Consider the following 25,070-nt stretch of genomic DNA (forward strand, 5'->3'; position numbering starts at 1 on the left):
ATTTATATAAATATATATACATAAATAAATATATACACAGAAAAAAAACATTTTATCAAGACTAGAAAAAATTTATTGATGCAAGAAATTTTTTCTCGCCCCAAGAAAATTTTCATTTTAAGAGGTTACGATTTTCAATTCAATTTAATTTACGGATAAACACTGGAAACTTAAAATAGAGAGTCTTTAGCGTTTTTAAAATCTTAACATAAGGCGGGAAATTTCGTATTTTCAAAATTTCTAATTCATCTCCAGAAAAAATTGTTTTAAAATTATCATTTTCTCAACGAATGCAACAAAAATAGTCCCGTTCATTTTTCTGAGTGTAAGAAATAGGTTCGGTAGCTTATCCGCTTAAATTTATAAGGCGAAAAAATTCTTAGGATAAGTAAAATTTTTCTTGAGGCGAGTAAAAATTTTTAGCGCCAAGAAATCCATTTTTTCTGTGTACATATATATAAATAATGATGATAATATTTAATGATATGACCCTTGTTAATAATTTATTACCGTATATATCCATCACGTGTGACTAATTCACGATTATTGTGTGTTGTGGGACACGCGGGAGCTCTAACTTGAACGCCAGGGCCCTATCTACTGACCACCCCCATCCCAATACTAATTACAATGTAAGTATTTATCCATCTACATCAGATCAGTGTCGCTTCCTTATTTCTATATCTCAAGGGTCACTTTTCATAAAACTAAACAACTACATTAACTCAACTCACTATAATTAATTTTTTTTAAATAATTAGTAATAAAAAAAAAAGTAAACAAATAAAAATATATACTCAAAAGTTTATGAACGGGAATAATTTTTTACTCTCAATTTAAACTATTGTAATTTATCTGGGGCTTTTCTTTTATCTCCGTACTCCCTTTGTAATCAATTTATTTTTCTATTATTTTATTTTTATTAACTATTTGTTTTGTTTTTATTATTTTATTTGTGTTATTTATTTTTATATTTTCTTTTGTATTCATTCTATCATAAACCTTGGGGTGAACGAAAAAAATATATACTATTTTCTTACTGTTTTTTTATTATTATTTATACTTTACCGGATGTGTGTACTATTTGTCTTCTGCAATTGGCATGTACTAAAAAATAATAAAAAAAAAAAGTAATTTCTTTAATAAATAAATAAATAATGTAAAAAAAAAAATAATAATAATAATTATAAAAATGTAAATTTTTCAACGAGTACTTATACTTTTTTCTACTTATCATACACTGTACATCGTATTTTTTATTATATGTTATTTTTATTTCTTAAAATTTTTTTTTTATTATTATTATTATTACTTATATGAAGACCCTCCTTATTACTACTATTTTACTTTTAGTGAGGTAGTAATTGCGTGTATAGTGATTGTGTTAATTAAAATTGGTGTTACTGTTATTGGCATTTGTTCTCACTCTCATATTATACTATAATTATTATTATTATTATTATCATTATGTGTTGGTTGTTGCTTCATTTGCGGTACAATGCATACAGTAGTAAATAAAAAATAAATAATAAAAAAATATTTACAGCTTAATTTTATTTAAAAGTTAAGAGTAAATAAAGTAAAGTCAAAAATAAACAAGCTCATGTGCAATTACAGTAATGTAAGAACAAGTACTACTTTTTTAAATTTTTTTTTCTCGTATTTAAGTAGAAATAAGTATTGGTGCAACAGCCATAACGCTTTAGAGTGTAGTAATTCTTAAGTAATTGAGTAATCTGATTTTATACTTATTGTTTTTACGCTCTCTCTAACTCGATGCCGAGCTCGTTTTTTTTTCTTTTTTTTTACTGAGTTTTATACTCCTATAGTATCTTTTGCTCATTCTTATTTTTACGGCATCCTTTATGACATTACTATGGAACTTGTTAATTCACAAAAGTGACTCTGTTACAGCAGTATCGACAAGCTGTTAAAACACCCGCGCCTCTTGCACTTCAACAGAAACAGCGTTCATTCCTGACGTTTGGTTTTGGAGCCGGTCCTGCACGGAGAGAATCACATGTTAATGTCAATGTTACGCCAACAAGTCACGATTTGTCGTCAGATACACCGGAGATAAGGAAATACAAAAAACGTTTCAATAGCGAAATACTTTGCGCTGCATTATGGGGTAATTATTTATTCATATTTATGATTTTTACAATAGTATAATAATCGTATTTGATTTTAATTAAATCACGAATTATTTTATTTTTGATTCTGGTGTAATTTTTTCGAATTATAATCTTTAGAAACTTGCGAATCGTGTTCGAAATTTGAATTGAATAATTTTATAAAATCGAATTATTTATAAATTTTCAAATTATTCGTAAATTTTTAAATTATTTGTAACTTTTCAAATTACTCGATTTGAATCGAAAATAAATTTGAATTATTGGAAAAAATATTAGAATTTTAAGTCGTTCAGAAAAATTTTTCAATTATTTGAAAATTTATAAATAATTAAAATACTTACGAATAATTCGAAAATTTCAAATCGAAAAATACGGTTTATTCAAAATGTTGATATATTTGATTCGAAGTACAAATCGAATAGTTCGATTCGATTCGATACGAGTAATTCGTAAAGTCGAACTATTCTCACACCCCTAAAAGTATCACAATTATTGTCATTTTATTATTATTTTCTTTTTTTAAATTATTTTTAATTAAAATTAGTGAACTTAAATTATTAGCAAGAAATATTCTTTCCAACAATTTTTAATATAAAATGTCCTTTTAATAATTAAAATTAGTTTATTAATTTATTATTTTAATTATTCTTACATTCCGATCGATAATTCGGAAATTAAAAGTTTTTAAAAAAAGTTTAATCAAACTTTCAACTAAATTAATTAATACTTGGTATATTATTGACTTAAAAACTTGAACTATCATTATTTGAAAGTTTGCTTGAGCGTTGTCCAAAAATTTATTAATTATTAAACAAATGTTCTTTTATTAAATTACCAAAACATTTCAAGTCACAATAAATAATTAAAAATCAATAGTTAATTTATTTTTTTTATATAAATAAATTTATAATTTATATTAAGAATTATATTATAATTAAAAAATATTTACAAAGTCAAAGGTACGGAGTGAAGTTTAATTTGTCGCTTCAGGAGAAAAATAATTTTTTTTTTTTCACTTTCATTTTACTATACATATAAATTATAAATTACTTTACAAAATACAAAGAAAGTTGTAAATATAAATATAAAAAGAACGGTAATAATGTAAAGATAAAGGGAACGTTATCAACAGGGATGCGTACTGTATAAAAAAAACCGTTAAAGCACGAAATTAGTATCTCTATGGTATAATATCAAGGTAAATAGTAATCGTAGTAATTAGTTGTGGCTTTTGGTAACCGTGTAAATAACTGATAATTATACGCGTTGCCTCTTTCCACAGAATTTGAATCATCAAAACAATTTCAATTAAATATCCCACATTTACTACCAAAACATTTTGAAATTCGTACGTTATTTAAATTCCATCTCGACTCTCATTTGATCATGCAAAAAAAAATGATAAAATTTTTTAAAATTATAATTTATCATAATAATTTAAATGAGATTATAATAATTGCATTATAGAATTTATTATAGCAATGAAAATTAAATTAAAATCTCATTAAATAAATTTATCATAATTACTTTTAACAAAATACTCTAATAATAATTATTATTTTATTATTATTATAAAAATAATGATAATTCTAGGCGTGAATCTACTAATTGGAACGGAGAATGGCTTAATGCTGCTAGACAGAAGCGGACAAGGCAAAGTATATCAGTTGATAAGTAGAAGACGATTTCAGCAGATGGAAGTACTCGAAGGACAAAATATTCTAGTTACTATTAGCGGGAAAAAAAATCGTGTCAGGGTTTACTACCTTTCCTGGCTTAAGAGTAAAATATTGCGGACCGATGGTCACAGCGACGTAAGTATTTACAAATTTAAATCTCCAGAGATAATTCTTATTAAATAAATCAATATAATCAACTGAATTTAGTTTTTAACTCCCCACTATGAAGAATGAAAATTTCCGGATGGACGTCCGTGTGTGTGTTGTGTAAAATAATTTTTGTCGTACGATATCTTTGGAGTGAATAAACGAATTCAGACGTACTCGGTAGCAATCGAAAGTGCTCACTAAGACTTAGATCTGATTAGATTTCGAAGTCAATCGGTTAAGTAGTTTACGAGTTATAAAAATAAAAAAAATTTTGTTTTTAAATTTTTTTCGTATCTCAAACCACTCACCTGATTCACCTCAAAATGAATCAGTCCTCAGTCTTGGTAAGCTCTTTTGATTGCCACGAAGATCGCTCGAATCGATTAGTTTGTTCTGATATCCCTGAGGCCTTCCAGCATCCATAGACACCTTAATTTTGATCAGGATCGCTGCCTCAGAAATTCTATAGAAATTCTACAGATAATTTAGACTAAGTTCTCTGAGCTCGGAAACAGCGGGAAGTTTAGGGATAAAACCTTAGGGATAACAGTTTTTCAAATTTGTTTTACAATATTTTTTATATGTAAGCCTCTACAGAAATTTTTCAAGTTCTAGTGGTTTTTATGAGTGTCTATATACATTTTAAACTTATCTTAAATATAAAATTACCCACAAACTTTTCCACATTAACTTAAAAACTAATTAACCAATTTATATTTATCAAAGCTTATTTTATATTTTTAAATTGTAAGTAATAAGTAATTAGTTTTGTTTAACTGAGTTATTATGTTATCACAAAAAACATTATTAAGAAGAACTTGAACCATGAAAATTACAGAGGGTTTACTTCACGCTTTGTTATCTCATATTTATTATTTTAAAATTAAAATTTTATAAACTGATGTTCAAGTAGCAGTGAAATGCATCAAACCAGTTTTTAGATTTTGTTTTCGGTTTGCTGAGAGCGCTCGCTAAATTTAAAATTATAAATTTAAATATTATATCGATTAAAAAATAAACTTTATTTATCTACATATTTTTTTTGGTAATTATTCAACAGCAAGTAGAACGACGTAATGGTTGGATAAATGTAGGCGATCTCCAGGGTGCTGTGCACTTCAAAATAGTCAAGTACGAGAGAATAAAATTTCTCGTCATCGCTCTTAAAGACTCGATAGAGATTTACGCTTGGGCACCTAAACCCTATCACAAATTCATGGCCTTTAAATCGTTCGGTGAGCTAGCGCACCGTCCACTACTCGTCGATCTCACTGTCGAAGAGGGCTCGAGATTAAAAGTTATCTACGGCAGCGCTGATGGCTTTCATGCGGTTGATTTGGATTCCGCGACTGTTTACGATATTTATCTTCCAAAACACGTGAGTTTTTATTTATTAAATGAATTATTTATCAACCAGTAGCTTATGTTTGGCTCCAATTGAATTAACAATTGTTATTACAGACTCAGGGACCCATTTGTCCACACTGTATTGTTGCATTACCGCACAGTAATGGCATGCAATTGTTGTTGTGTTACGACAACGAAGGCGTTTACGTCAATACCTATGGCCGTGTGTCCAAGACAATGGTCTTGCAGTGGGGCGAAATGCCAACTAGTGTGGCATACATTGGTACTGGTCAAATAATGGGATGGGGTAATAAAGCTATTGAAATAAGAAGTGTCGAGACTGGTCATCTTGATGGTGTTTTCATGCACAAAAAAGCTCAACGGCTCAAGTTCCTTTGCGAACGTAATGATAAGGTAAATAATTCATACTTTCTGACTGAGCCTTTTCATAAAATTATGGATTACCACTGGCATCTGAAGCCCTTGTAAATTTTTTAATCCATTTTTTATCTTTTAAAATTACATGTCAATACTTGTCAGCAAGTTTTTATAATCCTTAATTAAATTCTTGACAACTTTAAACTTAGAAAATAAAAAAAAATATTAAAGAATCATCAAAGTTTTTGTGTTACATGAATTTTAATTTAAAAGTAAAAACAAAAATTTTTTATGCTAAATTAAATTTTAACAAGTTTAGCTCTAAAAAGAATTTTTTATATGCAAACTAAACTTGTAGACAATTTAATTACTTGCAGTATTTCTATATTACCGAAAAATAAATAGATAAAAAAAAAAAAAAAGTATTTCCACAAGCTCATTTTAACATCTGGTTACTCATAAATAATTAAGTACACGCTGTAATACTATTTTAAAGGGATTTAAAAAAAGCTGTACCTAGTAATCCATAAATAAAAAATTTAATCGTCAATATTTAACAGTACACGAGCCATAGAGCGTGTTAAATATTTAATGAACATGATGATTAATATTAAAAATACCAAATACTGATACTAATTAATAATAAATTATGTGTTTATTTATTTTAGGTATTTTTCTCGTCAGCGAAAGGCGGTAGTTCATGTCAAATTTACTTCATGACGTTAAACAAACCGGGTATGGCTAACTGGTGATCCCGAATGAGGCCGAGTATGGCCCCATCATCCCACGTGCAAGTACCGCCATCATTAACACCATCATCATCATCATCATCATCGTCGCTACCAGCAGCACAATCCTCATCTTTATCGTATAATTTGCCAAATATCACGGGTTATGTCCCAGAACATTCGTTTATTCATTCTCCACTGCCACATACGAGTGTCAGGGATGCCCGTGAGTGTACACATCGTATTCCTCATCATCATCAACACCAATATCATTACCAGCAACAGCAGCAGAAACAGCAGCAGCAGAAACATCAGAAGCAAGACAAACAGCAACAAAACCATCACTTGTATCAACGTCGTTATTATTATCACAATTACCGCAATAGTAATATTATAGAGCGTAATAACCGTGAGTACTCTGTAAGTTATAGCGGCAATTTAGTGGACAATGATAACCATAATAATACCGAGCAGTATCCAGGAAGTTTGTCCTTACGGAGAATTAGTTCTGGACCTTTGAGCGGTATTAACATCTTGGTAAAACGATTGCTGTGCTTTCTCGCGTGTCCAGCTTTGAGTTCCTCGTCGTCTTCGGTACGTTATGGTCAGGACTGCTAGTGTGTAAACACAAGTTGTGGGAGCGGTCATCCGTTAAGGAAAATAACCGACAAACAGAGATAAAGTCAAGTGAAAAAGAGAAATGAGTCGAGTAGAGTTGAGTTGAATTTAGTTTAGTTTAGTTTAGTACTGAAAAGAAGAGAAGAGTTGAAGTAACATATATATATATTAAGTCTAAGAGTTTATAGTCTGCATTTAAGCTTGACTATCGACTGTTATTTCAAAGCGACCATCAGTGAGTTCACATTCGCGTGAGTGATCCTTTTAACGTTGGCTTATTTTTTTAAACTTCCTGAATCGTAACAGACCCAAACGGATTATTGACTTACTGGAGAATAACTTTAAGTAAATGGAAATAAAAAAGTATAGATGTATATTGAAAAAAGAAGGACGAGACCCAGTGGTTTTCTATAGTGTTTTTTAATCACAGAGTTAAACTGATAGTCTAAGGAGATGGTTTTAAATTTATGGTTTTCAGGGATTAAATTAAACCGTTTCCATCAGCATCGCCATCAGCAATAGCGATAGCTAAAGAAGCACTAGCTGTTTAAGCATTAAAATTACCAGTTTAAGCATTTTAACCAGTAGTTTAAGTTGAGTAACAAGCTGACAGGTCACCATCACGTATCCTTCATTCCAATTAAACTTTTTTTCATTCATTAAACGAGCTCAGGGACTAAAAACTCGGCTACAGGTGTTTCATTTAAAACACCATCCTCGGTAAATTAAAATAGTAACTATGAGACTTGGGATAAATGAATACATACGTATACATATGCCGCGAGTGTTCAACCGATGCTCAACCATTTTACGCCATTACCGAAAAAAAATTATAAAAAACGTAAATGAATAAAATAGAAGAGCGTAAAAAAGATAATAAAATGAACCCATTGATGTTCCCGTGTTTTACGATATTCGATACGCGTCAGCATGTCAATCAAAGACTCGATACAAAACTCAACTAAAAATATAAAAAAAATACTATTGTGTAAGCCAAGTAAAGGAAAAGTACAGTAAATTTTTTTTTTTTTGCCAACGTTTTAACTCTGAATTTTATACTCGCAAGGATTGTTATCGAGTACTGGCGTATATTTTCAATTGAAAACTACTCGTGTATATCTATATGTATATACCTGGTAGTATTTTTTGTATTGTTACAATAAAATAGAAAAAACGATAAACTAACACCTATACTTGACACAATATTCATATAGATTTTAAAACGAGTAATCGCTGATATTAGTCACCTGTGTAGCTGAGTAATAAATAGTACTCTTTTGAAACAACAAAAAAAAAAATAAAAATAAAAAAATAAATAACTGAAGTAAAATTAATCGCGTGTATTGCGAGCTGAATAATGACAATGACAGTGATTGGTGATGATAGTGATTTGTTCTTGAGGAATAATACTAGTAATGATTAATGGTCGATGATAATGATAATGATGATGATGTGAGATTAATCGCATTTTTACATGATGAACAAAAAGAAAAATAATAATAGTTGTGAGCGATAACAAAACGCACGTGAGATGAAGTGGTTTAATGAATTTTTAACAATTAACTAAATCATTTATTTAATTTAAAATAATTTAAAAATAAATACTCCCTTTTTCGTACGTCCCTCTTACGTCTTCGTAAATATTTAACTTTATCCGGCGTAAATGTTATTGATTAAAAGTTTTAAATAACGAAAATTTTTTATCACTCATTCGCTTAAATATTGAAACAAGTGATTTTATTACTATTATTTTTATTATTATTATTATTATTATTAATAATTTAGTGATTATTATTTTGTTTAATTGACAACTGGTTGTGCAATATCGCTGATAATTGACTGTACTAAATGACTGCTTTCATTTATCGAGGGCCAGCGATCCGACGACACGATTTGTATTCGCGTTAAATTTTTTAAGCTTTCAAATATAAAATTTAAAAAATTAAAGAGTTTTTTTAATACGAAAAATGACTAGTTATAAAGATGAGATGAGAAGGAGTTTGACGCGGAGTAAAAAAGGGAAGAGGGATGATGATAATAAAAAAAAAGAGATATGTCTCTTTTATTCTCATGGATTACTTGTATATATCATACTGATATATGTATGAGCACGTAGCGTCGGGACGCCGCGCACCGTAAGTAATCGATCGGAGGCCCATACCTCGATACCTGATACGTAGTAGTAATAGAAGTAGTAATAGATGACGAAGGGGATGAATAAAAATAATAAATAATAATGAAAATAAAAATAACACATCAAGTTTAATATAAATGATAAATAAATAACGGTTAATTAAATTTTAAACTTTTTAAATAAATAACAACTTGAGTGGGAATTAAAATAATTAAAATTTTATAGTAAGTAGTAAGACTCCGTATCAGTCGGACGTGACCGGCAAAGTGAATGATTTTTTTTTAATTTACAATTTAATTAGATGACATTACGTACGTAAAATTATATTTATACAGTGAATATAAATATCGTACATTTAAAAAAAAAAAAAATTAATAATTAAATATAAGCGAGCGAAATAAGAGGGACGCCCGGACCAGGGACTCTTATTTTGGTGCATCGATGATACAATGAAAGACTGTTTTATAACGTGAACAAAAAAAGTAACAAAATAATGAAAGAAAAAAAAAAAAAAAAAATTAAAAAAAAAAGAAGTAAAATTAAAGTAATACTTTTGCGCAAATGATTATAAAAGTGGCTCGAATGAGAATTATTGAGGATTAACACTGAAATTATCGTTACAATGTATGTATGAATTACCGTGTAAGCACTATCTCGATTTCCTCATTCAACCCCAAATTCATTTTTATATCGCAATAAAAATAAAAAAAAAAATACCTTTATAACTGCCTTTATACGATAGCCAATTACCATAATTTGCTCTACTTTGCTTCGAAACCGATTCCCCGCCCCGTTCCCGACCTCTTTCCAACCTCCTCATCTCAATTACATTATCTGGCCCCGTGCTCTTATTTTCAATGAATTAACTTCATCATCCTGTCCCGTTTGCCCCCAGGATCCTTTAGCTCTTGAAAAAATCTTAAAACAAAAAACATAAAAACGCCTTTTCTATATTATATTCTCCCAAAGATGGTAGTGATGAATTTTTTTATATATTGATTATTATTATAATTATTATTAATATTAAGTTTATAATAACACGTCAATTTATTAAATGTATTATTTTTTTTTATTCATGTGGTCGTTTGTCACAATGAGATATGATTATTATTATAATTATTATTATTATAAAAAATATTATTAATAGATAGAATAAGGTCAAATATACGACGATTCGTAAAATGTGTCGAGTTAATTAATTTACTTAACCCGAAAATCATGAGCCGAAACCACGACAAAAACACTCTCCCCTACCCCTTCCCTCAACACTTCTCACTATTATATACATTTTGTTAATCTTAAGCTAATAATCTCACAGAGTAACATTCAACCACATAGAGAACAGTATTTCCCCCGGTTGAAAACCGGTGCACTAAACTACTTGGCTGAGCTAATGAGATATTCGTACTGTAATTTTCGTCCTGCTGTTAACAAACCTTCGTTTGTATTTACGTGTCGCGTGTTATGTGTGTAAATGGTTAGCACTGAGTACAATGGAATAGTCGCACGACATTAACCAACACATCTGAATGGATAGTCTTTGCTATTAAACACTAGTTGAAGCAGCAGCAGTAGTTGTAGCAGAGGAAGAAGAACAGAGAAGTCAGAGGTAGAGGTAGAGGTAGAGACTACTCGAGAGGTTGGTTTTAAAGTCTGTAGTTGAGTATCCTTTTAATAACCAGCGTGATTCGTTAGTCGGCAAGTGGAGTTAAAGTTGGTGTTCGAGTCTGCGATGAAGGTAACAGAAGGTAGCAGTAGCTAAAAGGTGGTTTCAGTGGTGGAGCTAGAGTGTCGGGGTGTTATGAGGTCTAGGAACGTGAGACGATAGTTTATATACAGTTGTTGGAAGAAGAACAAGAAGCAGGGGAGGAAGAGAAGCTGCTAGAGAAGTAGAAGAAGGCGGGAGTCGAGCTTGTGCACGAGAGTATGCTCGACAAGAAGCGATACACCGATAGCAGTAACCCAACCACCAGAGGGAAGTTTGGTCGACCATAACGGATGTACGAAAGCTTCGGTTGGTTCAAGTTACGCGGGCCACTCTGGACTTGAGCCCGGAGAGGCTCCCATGTGAGAGTAAAAGCGAGGAAGAAAGAGAGAGCGAGAGAGAAAGAGGTTGACCTACGGGAAAAGTTTATCGAGTTTATCGTAAGAGATTCGGGCGACCGACAACGACCAAAACATCGTCCAGACGTCCACAAAAGCATTTCCTGAGCTAACGATAAGAAATGCACTTGCAGAGGACTTTAGGCTCTTGTAAAATAATTCATTCCTTTAACTCGATCCACTCACTCATTTTATTCCATTTGCAATCATCGTTCTTCATCTCTTTTACTTTCTTCACCACCACCACAACCACCACAACAACTACTACTCCTACTACTACTACTACTACTACTACTGCTGCTGCTGCTGCTACCACCGCTGGGAATACCAACTCATTCCACTCCTCAATCACTCGTTTTATTTTAATCCACGAAAACTACTCGAGCCAATTTACCAGGGGTATTGAGTTATGCATCCGCTAATTGCGAGCGACCTTCTCTCTCCTGTAGCAACTTTTTCGATTCTTCATAAAGCCAGAAAGGATCTCTGCCCGAGGCGAGTTTCCTCCGCCAGTATATTTCATTTATTTTTTCATTATTATCATTATTTTTTTTTTTTTTTTGGCCCGGATAAAAAAATATATGTGTATTCTTTAATTCCCTTTTTCACGGAACACAAACCCCTGCGACAACCAATATATATCGGTAAGCCATAATTTCTTTAAACAACTTTTATTTTTTCACTTTCTTTTTCTTTATTTTATTTTTCTACAATCGAGTAGTCGTTTGTTGAAACAAACGTGGCCACAGTATCTAAACAGGATCACGGGCTAGTAAAAAGACTTACCGTACTCTCTGATCCGTCCACACATTCATATATATGTATATAGATTAAATAGAAAGAGCGGATATAGTAAAAGAGAAAGACAGGAAATGAAGTAGAGTATGAGGTGCCTCAAGCGCTTAATGTGCGTATGACGATGGCGATGACGACGAGTCGAGACCACTACATTCTCTCCCTGCCTCTGCTTCTCCCTTTAGCTCTAGCTCTGCCTTTGCATCCGATCTGCTTCCTCTGTAGTCTAGTGTAGTCGAAAAGCGAGTGGTTAAGTGGGGCGAGAAGTGGTAGAGCTGTATCGATGTCCGGGGTTCACCGCCGACGGGGGATACCACCAGCAAACCCAACAGTACCAGTAGCAACACTACCAGCAACAACCACATGGACATGAAAACCATCTAGACCTTATATACAATATCATATATATATATATATATATATGTACATGTATTATATTAGATTCCGACATAGACATAGAGTAAGATCAGTAAGTTGAGGCAACGGTGAAGGCAAGGGCAGGGGCCGAGGCTGAGGCGGAAGCAGCGGTATCTATATGAAATGGTATTACGCGCGAACGAGCCAAGACTTTGGCGATGACGCCGAGAGCACAAGTAGAGGCGGTCTGGCTGCCTTATGGCTTTCCACTTGTCCTTTCTATTGAGCTCCAATGTGCGACACATCCGGATATTGGATATGTGCTGGTTATTATTGACGTTGCCACTGCAGCTTCCACAGTTTAGCTTCCCCACACACCTTTAGAGCCTTTATGTCCTCTCGTTGTGAAAGTGAGCTCATGGATTGTGCACACGACAGCTTAACATACCAAGTGTCTCGAGAATACCTTGAAGCTGTGGAGGTATCGTCGTTCCAGCACCAACATTTTAAGCAATACCATTTAACCACCGGCGCTACTGCACATGATATGAGGAAAGAGAGCAAGTAAGTATGAACAAACCCAGCGAACTGGCTTGCTAGCTTTGTAGAAGCTTGGGAATGGCAGTATCACCATCAGTACCACCGGCAGCAGCAACACCAGCAGACGATCACCGCCGATTCGCTGCGGTCAGGAATTTACTGCCGGTACTTGGATCCGCGCACTGAGCAGTTTAATCGCGGCATCTTTTCTGGGTTTATGTATTTACCTTTTCTTTTATTCCATTTATTTTTTACTACCGTTCATTTATTTTATTCATTCATTTTTATTTAACTTTTTTTTCATCGCGTTGTAAGTTATTTATTTAATTTTTTTTTTTATATTTCCCGATGTTGGTGTAGGTGTTGGTGTTTCAGTTTGTTTATTTATTTTACCGGCGGTTCAAGTAAGATAATAAAGTTGAATTGAGTATACGTGGATGAAATAAACACAGAGTCAGCTGTGTTTTAATAGGTACACTCCCTCTCTCTCTCACTCTCTCTCTCCCTTTCTTCCTCACTCTTCATCCGACTATCCACTGTTGTGTAAATTATCTGGTGAATCCATGTTAATTATACATGTCTTGATTGAATGCAATTATCCTTCTATCTATATGTATGTCGAATCATCTCTTGAACTCAATTAAAGCATCAGAGGCTAGTTATAAAGACGCCCGATTTCTGTCGAGTTTACCGATAAAATATTAATTAGTATTATTTATAGTACTTCTCACTCAATTTATTGCTTTTAATCATATTACAGGTGAATACTAATTTACTTTACAAGTATTATTAATATTTAGTTTACCGATAGAGTTAATTAGCATGTTTTTCAATCAGCTGTCTCAAATATCTTTCATAATTAATTTAAATTTAATTAAAAAACCAACCAATTTTTTTTCTATATATTTTATTTTAAATCACTCGAAACAAAACAAACATTATTTACCCATAAATAATGACAAGATATATATTTATGTATATATGAATTCCACCGTAATACAATTTTTTATCATTACTATTATTATTATTATTATATTTAAATATAAAAAAATTCAATCCGAAGGATTCTGAGGCAGAGATGATTACTCAGCTGTTGCCATAAATAAAATCATGATACTCATAAATAAATGCCACCATAAATAAATAGATAGCATCATAAATAAAAATTAATAAAAAAACAAATAATAAACAAATAAATTCTGGATAGACAAAGATATTTTAAAAAAGGGAGGAAGCAGTGAGGGGTGCCCACAAAACCCACTGTATTTTTTTATTGTGTTATTTTTGTTATATTTTTTTAACGTATACATATATACATACTGGTTATAAAAATGCATTGGTAGTTAGACGATGACAGACGTGGGAGACGAGTAGGTAAACAGGAAGCCTCGTGCCTGTCATAGTTGACAGGCCACCGCTGGTCCGAGTGACGTACGACGAGCAGCGACGAGCTTGTGTGGATGGTGTATAGTAGAGCAGAATGAGATGTGACTACTGCTGTAGGTGGTATGGTTACAGTGGATGCTAGGTAGTAGTTTGTGGGGGTGGGTATACAGTGCGGCAACTACTGTAGGGTAGTGGGTATCAAAATGACGACATCGCACGTTATATAGTTCATTGTCTCTCTTCATCGTGACTAGATGATGAATGTACATTCTATGTATACACATTTATGTAGATACATGTTGTATATTATTGGTTGTATAGAGAACCACATGGTTACACATCACACACTATATATATATATACCTGTATATATAATATATGTAATGTGTATCATTGCATGACGAGGGAACGATTCACTGTTATGTTCAAATTCACGAGCTTCTCCCACTATTCTATTCAGTTCTACCTCTAGTCTATCGTATATATATATATATATATGTATATATTTGAGGGAGAGAGAGAGAGAGAGAAAGAGAAATAACTGATCAGATAGAGACAGAGTTGGCAGTGAATAGGACGCGGAAACTGACCAATCTAGTGGGAATCCAACTGTCATACGTAACAGCATTGGCTGTAGTATGAAGCTAAAGCATTCGTCTGCACATTGTTTTCTTAATACTAAAAGCGGAGTTTGTTGGCGATTGCACGCCTATAAGGACTGAAATAAAAAGACACCTCTTTCCTGAGTCGTTTGGCTTGAGGCACTGGAATCGGAAATCCGAATCTCTTCGGCAAAATCTATAATACTCCAATACCCCCGAGCACTTTTGTCCTTTCAAAAGTCGCCTCGTCTTTGACCTCGGACTAACCACACAATGGGCTTCTGTCAAGTCGTTCCCATCGGTCCGGGAAATTGTATATCTCTGAATTCGTGTCGCCAGTCGAGCAAAGAAAACGATAATAAAAAATAAAAATAAAATAAATTGTAACGTACTGCTCAACTGTACACTATACTTTAGCCCAATAATTCAATCTACCGATCTATTATCATTTTTTCCAATCCGTCTTTTTTAAAGTTAATAAATAAATATCGACATTTTTTTTTTTTTAATATCAAATGTATTTAATTTACTTCCTCGTAAATATTTGTCGGGATTTAAAATAATTAAATTCATTATTTACCTTAAATTGAAATGTCAATTAAAATTAATTAAAATACTAAATATACATGATTGACATAATCTTTAAAATTGAGCAAGCAGTAGAGTTAAAAAATTATTATTCAACAGAAAAAATAAATTACATAATAATAAAAATAAATATTTATGTAGAATAGATTTTATTATTTTTTTTTTTTTTTTTTTACGGTGGCTGACAAAAGTCAGGTTATACTACTTTCTGGTGGTGACAAACACGGGAAAATTGTTACTTGTGGCGTAGTGTACGGGTCTTTATATCTCTGGTAAAAAATTCAATGATAATGCCTGAATAAAAATTCCACTTTGGTTGAATGCATTCTTCTCAACACAGAATGTCATAAATGTGAAATACCTTGGAGCTATCGCATCACTTACAGAGTATTGTTTAGTATGACGGCAAAAAAGGTGATAAAAATATATTGGAGAAAAAAGTTGAAATACCTCAGAAGAGCTCAAGATCAGGGGTGAAAAAAGTAATTGGTCAACAAAATAATGGGATACAAAATATTGGATGGACGTTAAAACGTCGGGTGGTATGCATCTTCGTGTGATTTATCGGCCCTTAGTGCCTCCCCTCGAGGGAGAGCCGCTCTTGGTTGCTCGGTGGCATTGCCGCCCGTTTTCACCAGTCACAGCCTTGTGTTCCATCAGTTCGGCCTGTGTTGCTGTACTCCACTACACTACAGCTCTGTGTATGCATAAATAATACTCTCTGCTCGCAAGCTTGCTCTTTCGCGGGCAAATGCTGCTGCAATAGTAGTTATCTCGAACCGCTGCACGTTGTTTTATCCGCTTGTTTTACTCTCTTGTGCACTGTAGATTACGTTATTGAATATAACCTACACTCTATTTCTTTTAACGCGATCACATACACAAACCTACTAAAATATTTTTTTACATTAAACCCCATATTATTTATTATACATACCCAAACAAATCTCTATAATCTTGAAACCTCAGCGTTTTTATATTTTTTAGGTCAAAAGTATCACTGTATTAATAATTCAAGATTTTTCATGCCGGCAAAAATTGATACATTATTTATTAATTGCACAGAATTTTATTTTCCGATAGCTTTTAAATTATCAAACATTTTTAAAATTAAATTCAAACTAATTTAATTTTTTTCATCAAATATTAATTTGGAATTAACGGGCTAGTTATATAAAATTGAATGTAAAAACATTTTTTTTTTTCACTAATTGAATCTAAGGAATACAACTTTCAAGTTATTATTATAGCTGGCATTTCAATAATTCGCAGTATTCATAAAATAATTAAACCTGTCTAACATATTTAATATTTTGCTAGATTTAAATTACAATTAAATACTTGACATCTTGAGAAATAGTTCTCATGTGTTTTATTTCCACGATTTAAATTAAATGTTAATACAAGTACATTGAATTTAAAATTTTATAATTTAATATTTACTCGCTTATTAACCAACTGACTGACCAGGAAACTTAAAATAAATTAATAAAAAATATAAATCAGATGCACTAAATTAGACTGCGAAACGTAAGAAAAAAAAATGACGTGAAATAAAAATTTAAACTGGCTGCTTAAATCGGCAAAAGTCTGATTTATTTTTAACATTTATTTTTTTTTCACATTTTTACGTCCACCAAACTTATATATTACAACTCATACTTATATACATATATATTTATATGTATATGGATAGATAGATATATAGGGGAAATAAATCGAGGTAGTTATCAAAGTGTTAGTGAACTCCATCTTACTTCTCAACAGTTTCATGCGGCTGTCCGTTGCAATAGCAGCACTCTCGAGTGCCAATACAAGGAATGGAACCTTTCCAAACTCTCTTCCTCTTCACCACCTTCTTCTACTTCGTCTTCTTCTTCTTTAACCCTCTCCAGCTCGATCTCGGTCTCATCCTCTATTATCCACTCCCTCACCAACAGCCGGATAATTTTGTTCTGTCAACTGGCTGTTTCTCGATAAAATTAACCCACCACAATGTGTCTATACTTAATGAATAAATAATATAAATTATTCCAGAGAGTCCTGAAAGACCGAGAGTGCAGTCCCCGTGAGTTTTCAATGTTAATTGACAATTTAACTTTCACATTTTCCTCAAACCTGCAATAAACTCTCCAACTATATACTCTATAACGAACGAACAGTGGCATGTCCATTCTACCATGCTTTTCTCTCGCGCTGTCAGACTATTCCACGGTACAGTCACTTTTTGTCCCTCGTTTCATTAGCTCCGGTGTATCCAGAGATATCCATTACTCCCACACATACCTAACACATTTATGCGCACACATGGAAATAACTGGTACATAAAATTCACATTTGGTAGAATTCCACAAGCGAACGCATCCGCAGATATTTCCATGCATTTACATGGCTCGCGCGACCGTAAATCCTCAAGATCGTTCAATTTAAAAAACTAAAAAACGCCAAGCACATAACTAAAAAAAATACCGCGCTTTCGTAAACGAACATCGGAATGAGTTGGCTGAAAAAACAGTATAAAATAAATAAATATAAATAATAAAAATAATAGATTAAAAAAAGTATAATAAAAAAAAAATCTGTAAGCTCTAAATTACTTTCTGAAGTAAAAAATGAAACAACAAAAGGACCTGGACTATATTTATGTACTTTCGTTGCATACTCAAGGGACGTTACTGTCCCGTTTTACGATATACCAGTAGAGGTATGTATATATGTATAAATACTATACACAAGATATACATCCTCCCGTCCATTCCATTTGGTAGAGCAGCTACCAGCACCTCTTGCTTCCCGTGGCCTCTTCCTCATCCTCTTTCTCCTGGGCCTCCTCTTCCTCCCCCTCTCCCTCCTCCTTTGCTTCTGCTGGCTCTTCTGCCTCATCCTCATCCTACCCGGGCTCCTTCGTTTTCTCTACTCGTTGTTTCGGTAAACGCTGTAGCCTGGGATGGGCTAGCAGCTCGTTTATTTTTTCCTCTCCATTCCACCCAAGCTCCCCCGTCGAGTATTTTCCCTCATTCTTTCTTTCTCTCTTGCTAAACAACACACAGGAAAGCCTCTCTTCAAGCTCTCTCAGTCACCACAACAACAACAACAACAACAACAACAACTACTACTACCACTACTATCTTAACTAGTGTATATCTGTATCTCGCTCTACTTGACGCTTGGCGAGCGTAGAAAAGTCGCTAAGCGAGTCCTCGCGCACGAGTGCCGCAGTAACAAAACTAATTCTCTCCTTCTTTCTTTCAACTTGACTCTCTCGTTCACTCTCTTTCTCTCTCTTAAGACTTGAGACTAGAAACTGTATATAGAAAAGGTTGCTGTAGCAGTGTCAGGGCGGTGGTAGTGTACTTTGTTGTGGGTGCGCCGCGTGAAAGATGCCCTACAACGACGGTTAGTAAGTGAGAAGCGAGAAGTGTGCTGGGTATGCTTGGAATGAGAAAGCTCGAGTGCAACTTTAAGAGGACTACGAGGCAGGAGTCTGCGAAGGAGAGAGGGGACGAATTAAAGAGGAGATAGAGAGAGAGAGAGAAGAGGAAATTGAGAGAAGCTTCCGCGTACTTCAGCTGCTGCTGCTGCTGCTAGTGCTACTGCCACTGGTACTGTTACTGGCGTTACTGCTACTTGGAGCTATATAGTGGAGCTAGCGCTTCTGGACCAACACGTAAAGCACGTACGAATAGGTACGCGCGTAATCGGTAATCGATATTGAATTCTCCACGGAACAACGATAGTCATTACCGCGAAGGTATAAATGCTAGCCCGGGGTTCGTCGTCGCCACCGCTACCACCGCCGCCACCCGGTGCTCGCTTCAACGGAATGCGATTAGGCTGCCGGGTTTCTACTCTCGCGCACGCGTTTCAATCTGACAGTATATTTATACTGGAATGTACATACAATCTACATGTATGTATCTATATAAATATATATATATATATGTCTATTAATAATACAGCAGGTATGCTATTATCGTTTGAATTATCGTCGTCTCTTATTTTTACCCCGGCATCAGCTGATGTATACATATTTAGTTGGGATTACGGAATGTAATAACTAATTTAATGAGAATTACGCTACTCCTCGTTGACTTTCAAATGAAAAGCTATTTAATTTTAAATTTATTAATGACAACATTTACTTAATAGAGATAAAATCACAACAACCGAGACGACGCTGTTCTCACTACAATTTTATCATTTATTTTTAATACCGCAAGCTTATATATTATTTGTAAAATAAATATAATTGCTTTTTTTTCGCTATTAATAATTATAAATAGCTATTAGCATTTTGTATTCAATATAATTTTAAGCATTCCCGGTTGTCGGAATGTATGAATTAATAGATGTTTAGTATACAGAGTGATGGATACGAAGCTCGGGATGACTCTCGACGGAGTGCCGGAATGACTTGAGCCAAAAGGGTACTAGTAAGGTGATAACTTGATCGATCGTACTAGTTGATAGATATACTCGATGAAACGACTAGGATTAGTCGGGTTTCACAAATAACTATATATATATCATCTCATCCACATTGGATATTGAGGTATTTGCTATTAGTATATATATGTATATGTATATTAGTATAACCTCGAAATCAGCCACTGGGATTGTCATTAAATCGCCGGACGGTGACGAATGTTCTGTGGCCCGACGCGTACCATTTTACCTTTCTCTGTTCATACATACACATATATATTTATCTATTTCCCTCTATTACGTATATACATATATATACCGTATAAATATAAATTTACTATCTCACTCTACATTACTCACTATCTGTCTAACTCTCCAGCTCTCCGGTAGTCGCATTTCCATTTCCCCATCTCCCTTCCCGCTGTATCAACGCAAGGGTGCGTTTAATTTTAAATGCTGCAATTATCTACTGAATCGCACAAATTTATTCACGGTACTACTCTCTATCCACTTCATTTACATTTTGTTCATCTCATTCATTTTTCATTTTGGCTTTGGCTTTAAAACAGCTAAAAGTCCAAGAGCCACTATATGTGATGTGCACTTCATACTGTAGTCCTGTATTATATTAAATGAAATAAAACAAATATTTACAAAGAGAGAAATATATATATATATATATAAAGCAGATAACGATATTAGTGAAAGATAGACGGGTGTCGAGGACATTCTAGAGAGTAATCGTGAACAAAGCAGTAGCTCACAGCACAGTACGTAGTGTACCGCATATCTAAATTAGAGTGCATCAATGGTGAGACCGATGAAGAGGATGGGAAGCGATAAGGAAAGTCAAAGCACAGCTATCAGCGTCATCAGCTTACTGGTTGCATGACGCACTAGCTTCAATGCACGGTGCATGTCTATATCTATATACGCAATATACAAATACAGCGGATACCTACGCAAAGACACAGGCGGAAAACACCCACACAATGACGTACAGACACTGTGACCTATGCACGCATTGCATTTACTAGCCGAGAGATAGTAATGCCACAGCAAGTGAGACAACAGACAGGGCTATATCGTATTTTAGGGCCGCATATACATATATGTATATATGTGCGTGACATAATCGGTAATCGATATCGAAAATTTCCCGCTGAGCAACGATCATCGTTATCCAGTCAGCAAAGTTGGCAACCGACGAAACCACGAGGTGCTTAGAACAACGGAAAGCATCTATACCTATATCTATCTATTCACCTATCCGCCTATTACTGGGAAGCATGGGAGCTACCACCGAGGGAGGAAAGAGAGACGAGTAGAGGGACATTTGTGGTTAGCATGATAGACGTGAGACAAGGCAAAAGAGAACCAGCGGATGCTAGTTACAGACACATCCTCAACGGTTTGTATACAAAGAGTGTGAGCGTGAAACAGATTATTCTCTCACCGTAGCAGTAGCAATACCAGTAGCAAGAGCAGGAACAGAAGCAGGAACAGGAGCGTAAGCAGTGGTGGTGATATCTACAGTTAAAGAGAACGTCAGAGACATTTCCTGTTCGCGACACTGTAAATTCCGCCATTTGAGAAACGTTATTACGTTTCCGAAATGGAAGCTATGTGAACACATTCAATCCTCGTTCAAGCGTACAATAATATTTACCTGATTGTCGTTGGATTGTTCAAATGCAAATGAATTTGAGTAACCACTCTCTAGAGGGATTGCGACGACGACCAACTTCGATCTATACTGGCATGCATTGAGTTTTAGCCACATGTTGTTGCCTATATATATATCTATATATCTGTATATACATATAGGTTGTATATATATATATATATATATATATATATATATATATATGTATGAAAATAGACAAGTGGCACAGTAGTCGCAATGCAGTTGAGATATACTCCTCTAGTACCTGGGCTTAATGTACGATCAAGTTGGATTATGTTGAAGGTAAAATTGAAAATGCAAGAGATACATGCGAGTGTCATTGATCAGACTAACGGTGAGTAGGGAGTTAAAGGACAACGACAACCAGAATGTCGACGTACGACGGATGGTATGCCGCTGCAGACTGTCGTCGTTACTGCCATGGCGGGCACTCTTGATAAAGAGATTAAGGGAGCAAGCAACAGGTATCGATAACGTGGCTTCTATACTACACTCTGTATAGTGTTTAGTATATAGTAAAGTAGTACAACAACAGTTTGAGGCCTGGTCTACTACTCTACTCTACTCTATCTACTAGTCACTCGTTGGTTGACTGTTACAGTTAATACAACTGCAACTGCTACTAGTACGTATACTTGGTACAGAGAGTTACAGAATCATGGCCTCCATCCTGCCGCACGCCATTAGAATTCGCGATGTGACAAGTTCACCTCCGGCAATAAAGCAACCGAGCAACCTACGTCACATTTACTACAAGCATGGAAATCGGGTCGTTGCGCGACTCTCGTAACCCTAAACGAGGATAAATTGTTGCTCGGCCAGGCTACGGAATTCCTACTGCTTTTATGCAAATATCTATACATTGCCAAGCGTCTATCTATATATGTATATATATATGTATGTGTGATGGCTTTTATGTAAGTGTGTATGTGCTAAAGTTGCCGCTGAAATCTGTCCTCAAGCAACACAGACGCCAAATAGCTGCTGCCAGGGAATAGTAACTGGCTCAGCATGAAAAATATTAGCCGCAAGGTGTTGTGGTTGCGGCTATCAAAATATTTAATGAGAATTATTATTAAATCATGAGGGCGCTGAGTAGTTTAAACTACAAACTAGACCGAGACCGAGACCGAGAGCGAGACAATATTACTGCCGACGTATAGCCATGATTTTAGATGAGTTTTATGATAAATATGTGCGAGTATAATTTTTTTATGTGAAAAAGATGAGGTTTATGCAAGAGGGCGGTGGGGTTAGATGCGATGGTATAGTACGTAGGTGTGTAAGTGTTTTTTATATTGAGTTTGGCGTGGGCGGGCGGATGGGAAAATAGATATCAAAGTGGAATAGTGTGACGACGGCTAAGAGAAAAATTCTATGCATCCTTGAGTGTGCTCCGGTTCTGAACTCGGTGTACGGTGGCAAACGGCAGCGAGCAGAAGGCTCTGGCAAGTATGTAGACTGGATTGTGTGTATGATATTATTTTCAAGAAAGCGTTGTGAAGTATAAGCTTCCAGTTCCTTCCAGGTACCAAGTTATAGCAGCTTTGATACATCACAACACGTGTGTGACGGGATGATTGAGATGGAAGAGCGTACCGCTTCTGGGTATTTGTTTTATATATATATATATATATGGGCAGGTTATGTTATGCTATGTTTTATTCTTTTTATTTACTTGATTGTAGCGATGGATAGATTGTACGACAAGCGATTGTGCTTTGCAGCAAAGCTACAACTTTCAACACTCTACAGGCGATAGATCATTTGATGAAAGGGATACGTCGATACGCCAATCGCACTCGCTCGAGCAAAAGAAAATCAAAGAGAATTTAAAGGATTTTTGTAATAACTATTGGGAAATAAGGATTTATATAGAATTATAAGGAATAAAAATGAAAAAAATCGAGAAAGAGGAGGAAGAAAAAAATTATTGTTAGAGAAAGATGAAAACTGAAGCATAATAGCGAGATGGAGAAAGTAGATGAGATATATATATATATATATATATGTCTCGGCTGGATTGAAAAGTTTTCTTTCATCGCGACTCTGTATAGGTGTAGGAGTAAAGGAAAATTGAGATTTCTCTTTTATTACTTCAACTCAAGTGTCACGACTAATAAAAGTAATCAAAAATTTATTTTTTAACAAATAACATTCCTCTGTATCGATTATAAGAAATTAAACAAAATAAATAAATCAACTAAGAGCTTTAGTTTATATGAACAAAAGAAGGAAGAAAAGACGAAATACTTTGACAAATATATTTTTCACGCGATGAGTTGCTGAAGAGTTTCCCCTCAACTTTTTTTTGATTTTTCGTCAAGAGTATACGAAACTTTATAAAGTTTTAATGCCATCTGGTTCTTCCGATAATTTCGAATCACTTGCAAGTTTTACTTTTCCTTTTTTACATTTTATTTTTATTTTAACTCTAAAACGTACACTCGAGTTTTCAGAATCGATTCGCCGACATTTTATTGCTTTTCAGAGTAAATGAACTACGATAAAACGACTAACGTCTATACTTCATTATATACGCTAACAGTATTTTTAAAACTTTTTTTTATTTACAGATTGCAATACTATCAGATTATACGAAAAAATAAAAAAAAATTTATATGTATTAAAATATTATCGTGGATTTAAATTTGAATATTTATAAAATTATTATCCAACTTATTTTAATCATAAGGGATATAGTTACCAAACATATGACACATAAGCAGCTTTAAATATTACGTAAGCCGATATAGTAATATTTTTTTTTTGCTACTATCGAAGACGTTGATTTTTTTTAGAGATTTTGTTGCTGAAAAAAAAAATTGCGGTGTAAATAATAAAAGAGAAGTCTCGATGCGAATAGATATTGAATCCGATTCCAGATATTCGAGTTGATTTAAATAAAAAAATGAAGAATTAATAAGACTACTAATTAATGCACATATCGAGTCCGGATTGCAATGAATAAAATTTAAATGATATTTAAAATTCATGACGGTATTGAAGCTACGAAGTATCCAATTTCTGCTAATAATTTGACACTTCAGATAAAATTGCAGTTATTAGTCATGGGATAATATTGGATCTTTCTGATATTTTATTGAATGGAAAACCTAAATTGAATTAAGTCAAAATTTATATGAGATAAATATAGCCGAGTGTAATTTTACTTAATAATTAATTTATGTATTATCATTGATTTTCTATAGGAGGGTACAGCCCATTAGGTCACCAAAAAATTTTTTCTTTTATGGTTTTCAATTCTAATTTATTAGTTTTGAAATTATTTCAAATAACTTTGATGTGTCTGGAAATTATTTATAGAATTTTTTTTTCGAAAATTTATTATTTTCGATATTCCTTTTCAAAATAGACTCAAAATCGTATACTATACCATAATTACTATATAAATCGC

At 33.7% G+C, this 25,070-nt stretch overlaps 1 protein-coding gene across 11 annotated transcripts in view; it reads left to right on the plus strand.

Moving 5' to 3' along the window:
* The window catches only part of LOC103580192 (serine/threonine-protein kinase mig-15), a 31,334-nt gene extending 24,886 nt beyond the window's left edge, over window positions 1-6,448 (plus strand). For 8 of the 11 annotated variants that reach the window (XM_014442712.2, XM_014442714.2, XM_014442715.2 and 5 more), the window contains 5 exons: window positions 1,915-2,131; window positions 3,729-3,949; window positions 5,025-5,342; window positions 5,426-5,725; window positions 6,358-6,448. In XM_014442712.2, the coding sequence (XP_014298198.1) occupies window positions 1,915-2,131; window positions 3,729-3,949; window positions 5,025-5,342; window positions 5,426-5,725; window positions 6,358-6,441 (1,140 nt within the window). In that variant the 3' untranslated portion in view covers window positions 6,442-6,448. The remainder of the gene's footprint in view (window positions 1-1,914; window positions 2,132-3,728; window positions 3,950-5,024; window positions 5,343-5,425; window positions 5,726-6,357) is intronic. The other 3 variants (XM_014442713.2, XM_053737663.1, XM_014442716.2) reach the window with 2 other exon arrangements.
* The last annotated feature ends 18,622 nt before the right edge of the window (window positions 6,449-25,070 follow it).

The sequence above is a fragment of the Microplitis demolitor genome, chromosome 3, assembly GCF_026212275.2.
Source record: "Microplitis demolitor isolate Queensland-Clemson2020A chromosome 3, iyMicDemo2.1a, whole genome shotgun sequence".
Lineage (NCBI taxonomy): Eukaryota > Metazoa > Arthropoda > Insecta > Hymenoptera > Braconidae > Microplitis > Microplitis demolitor.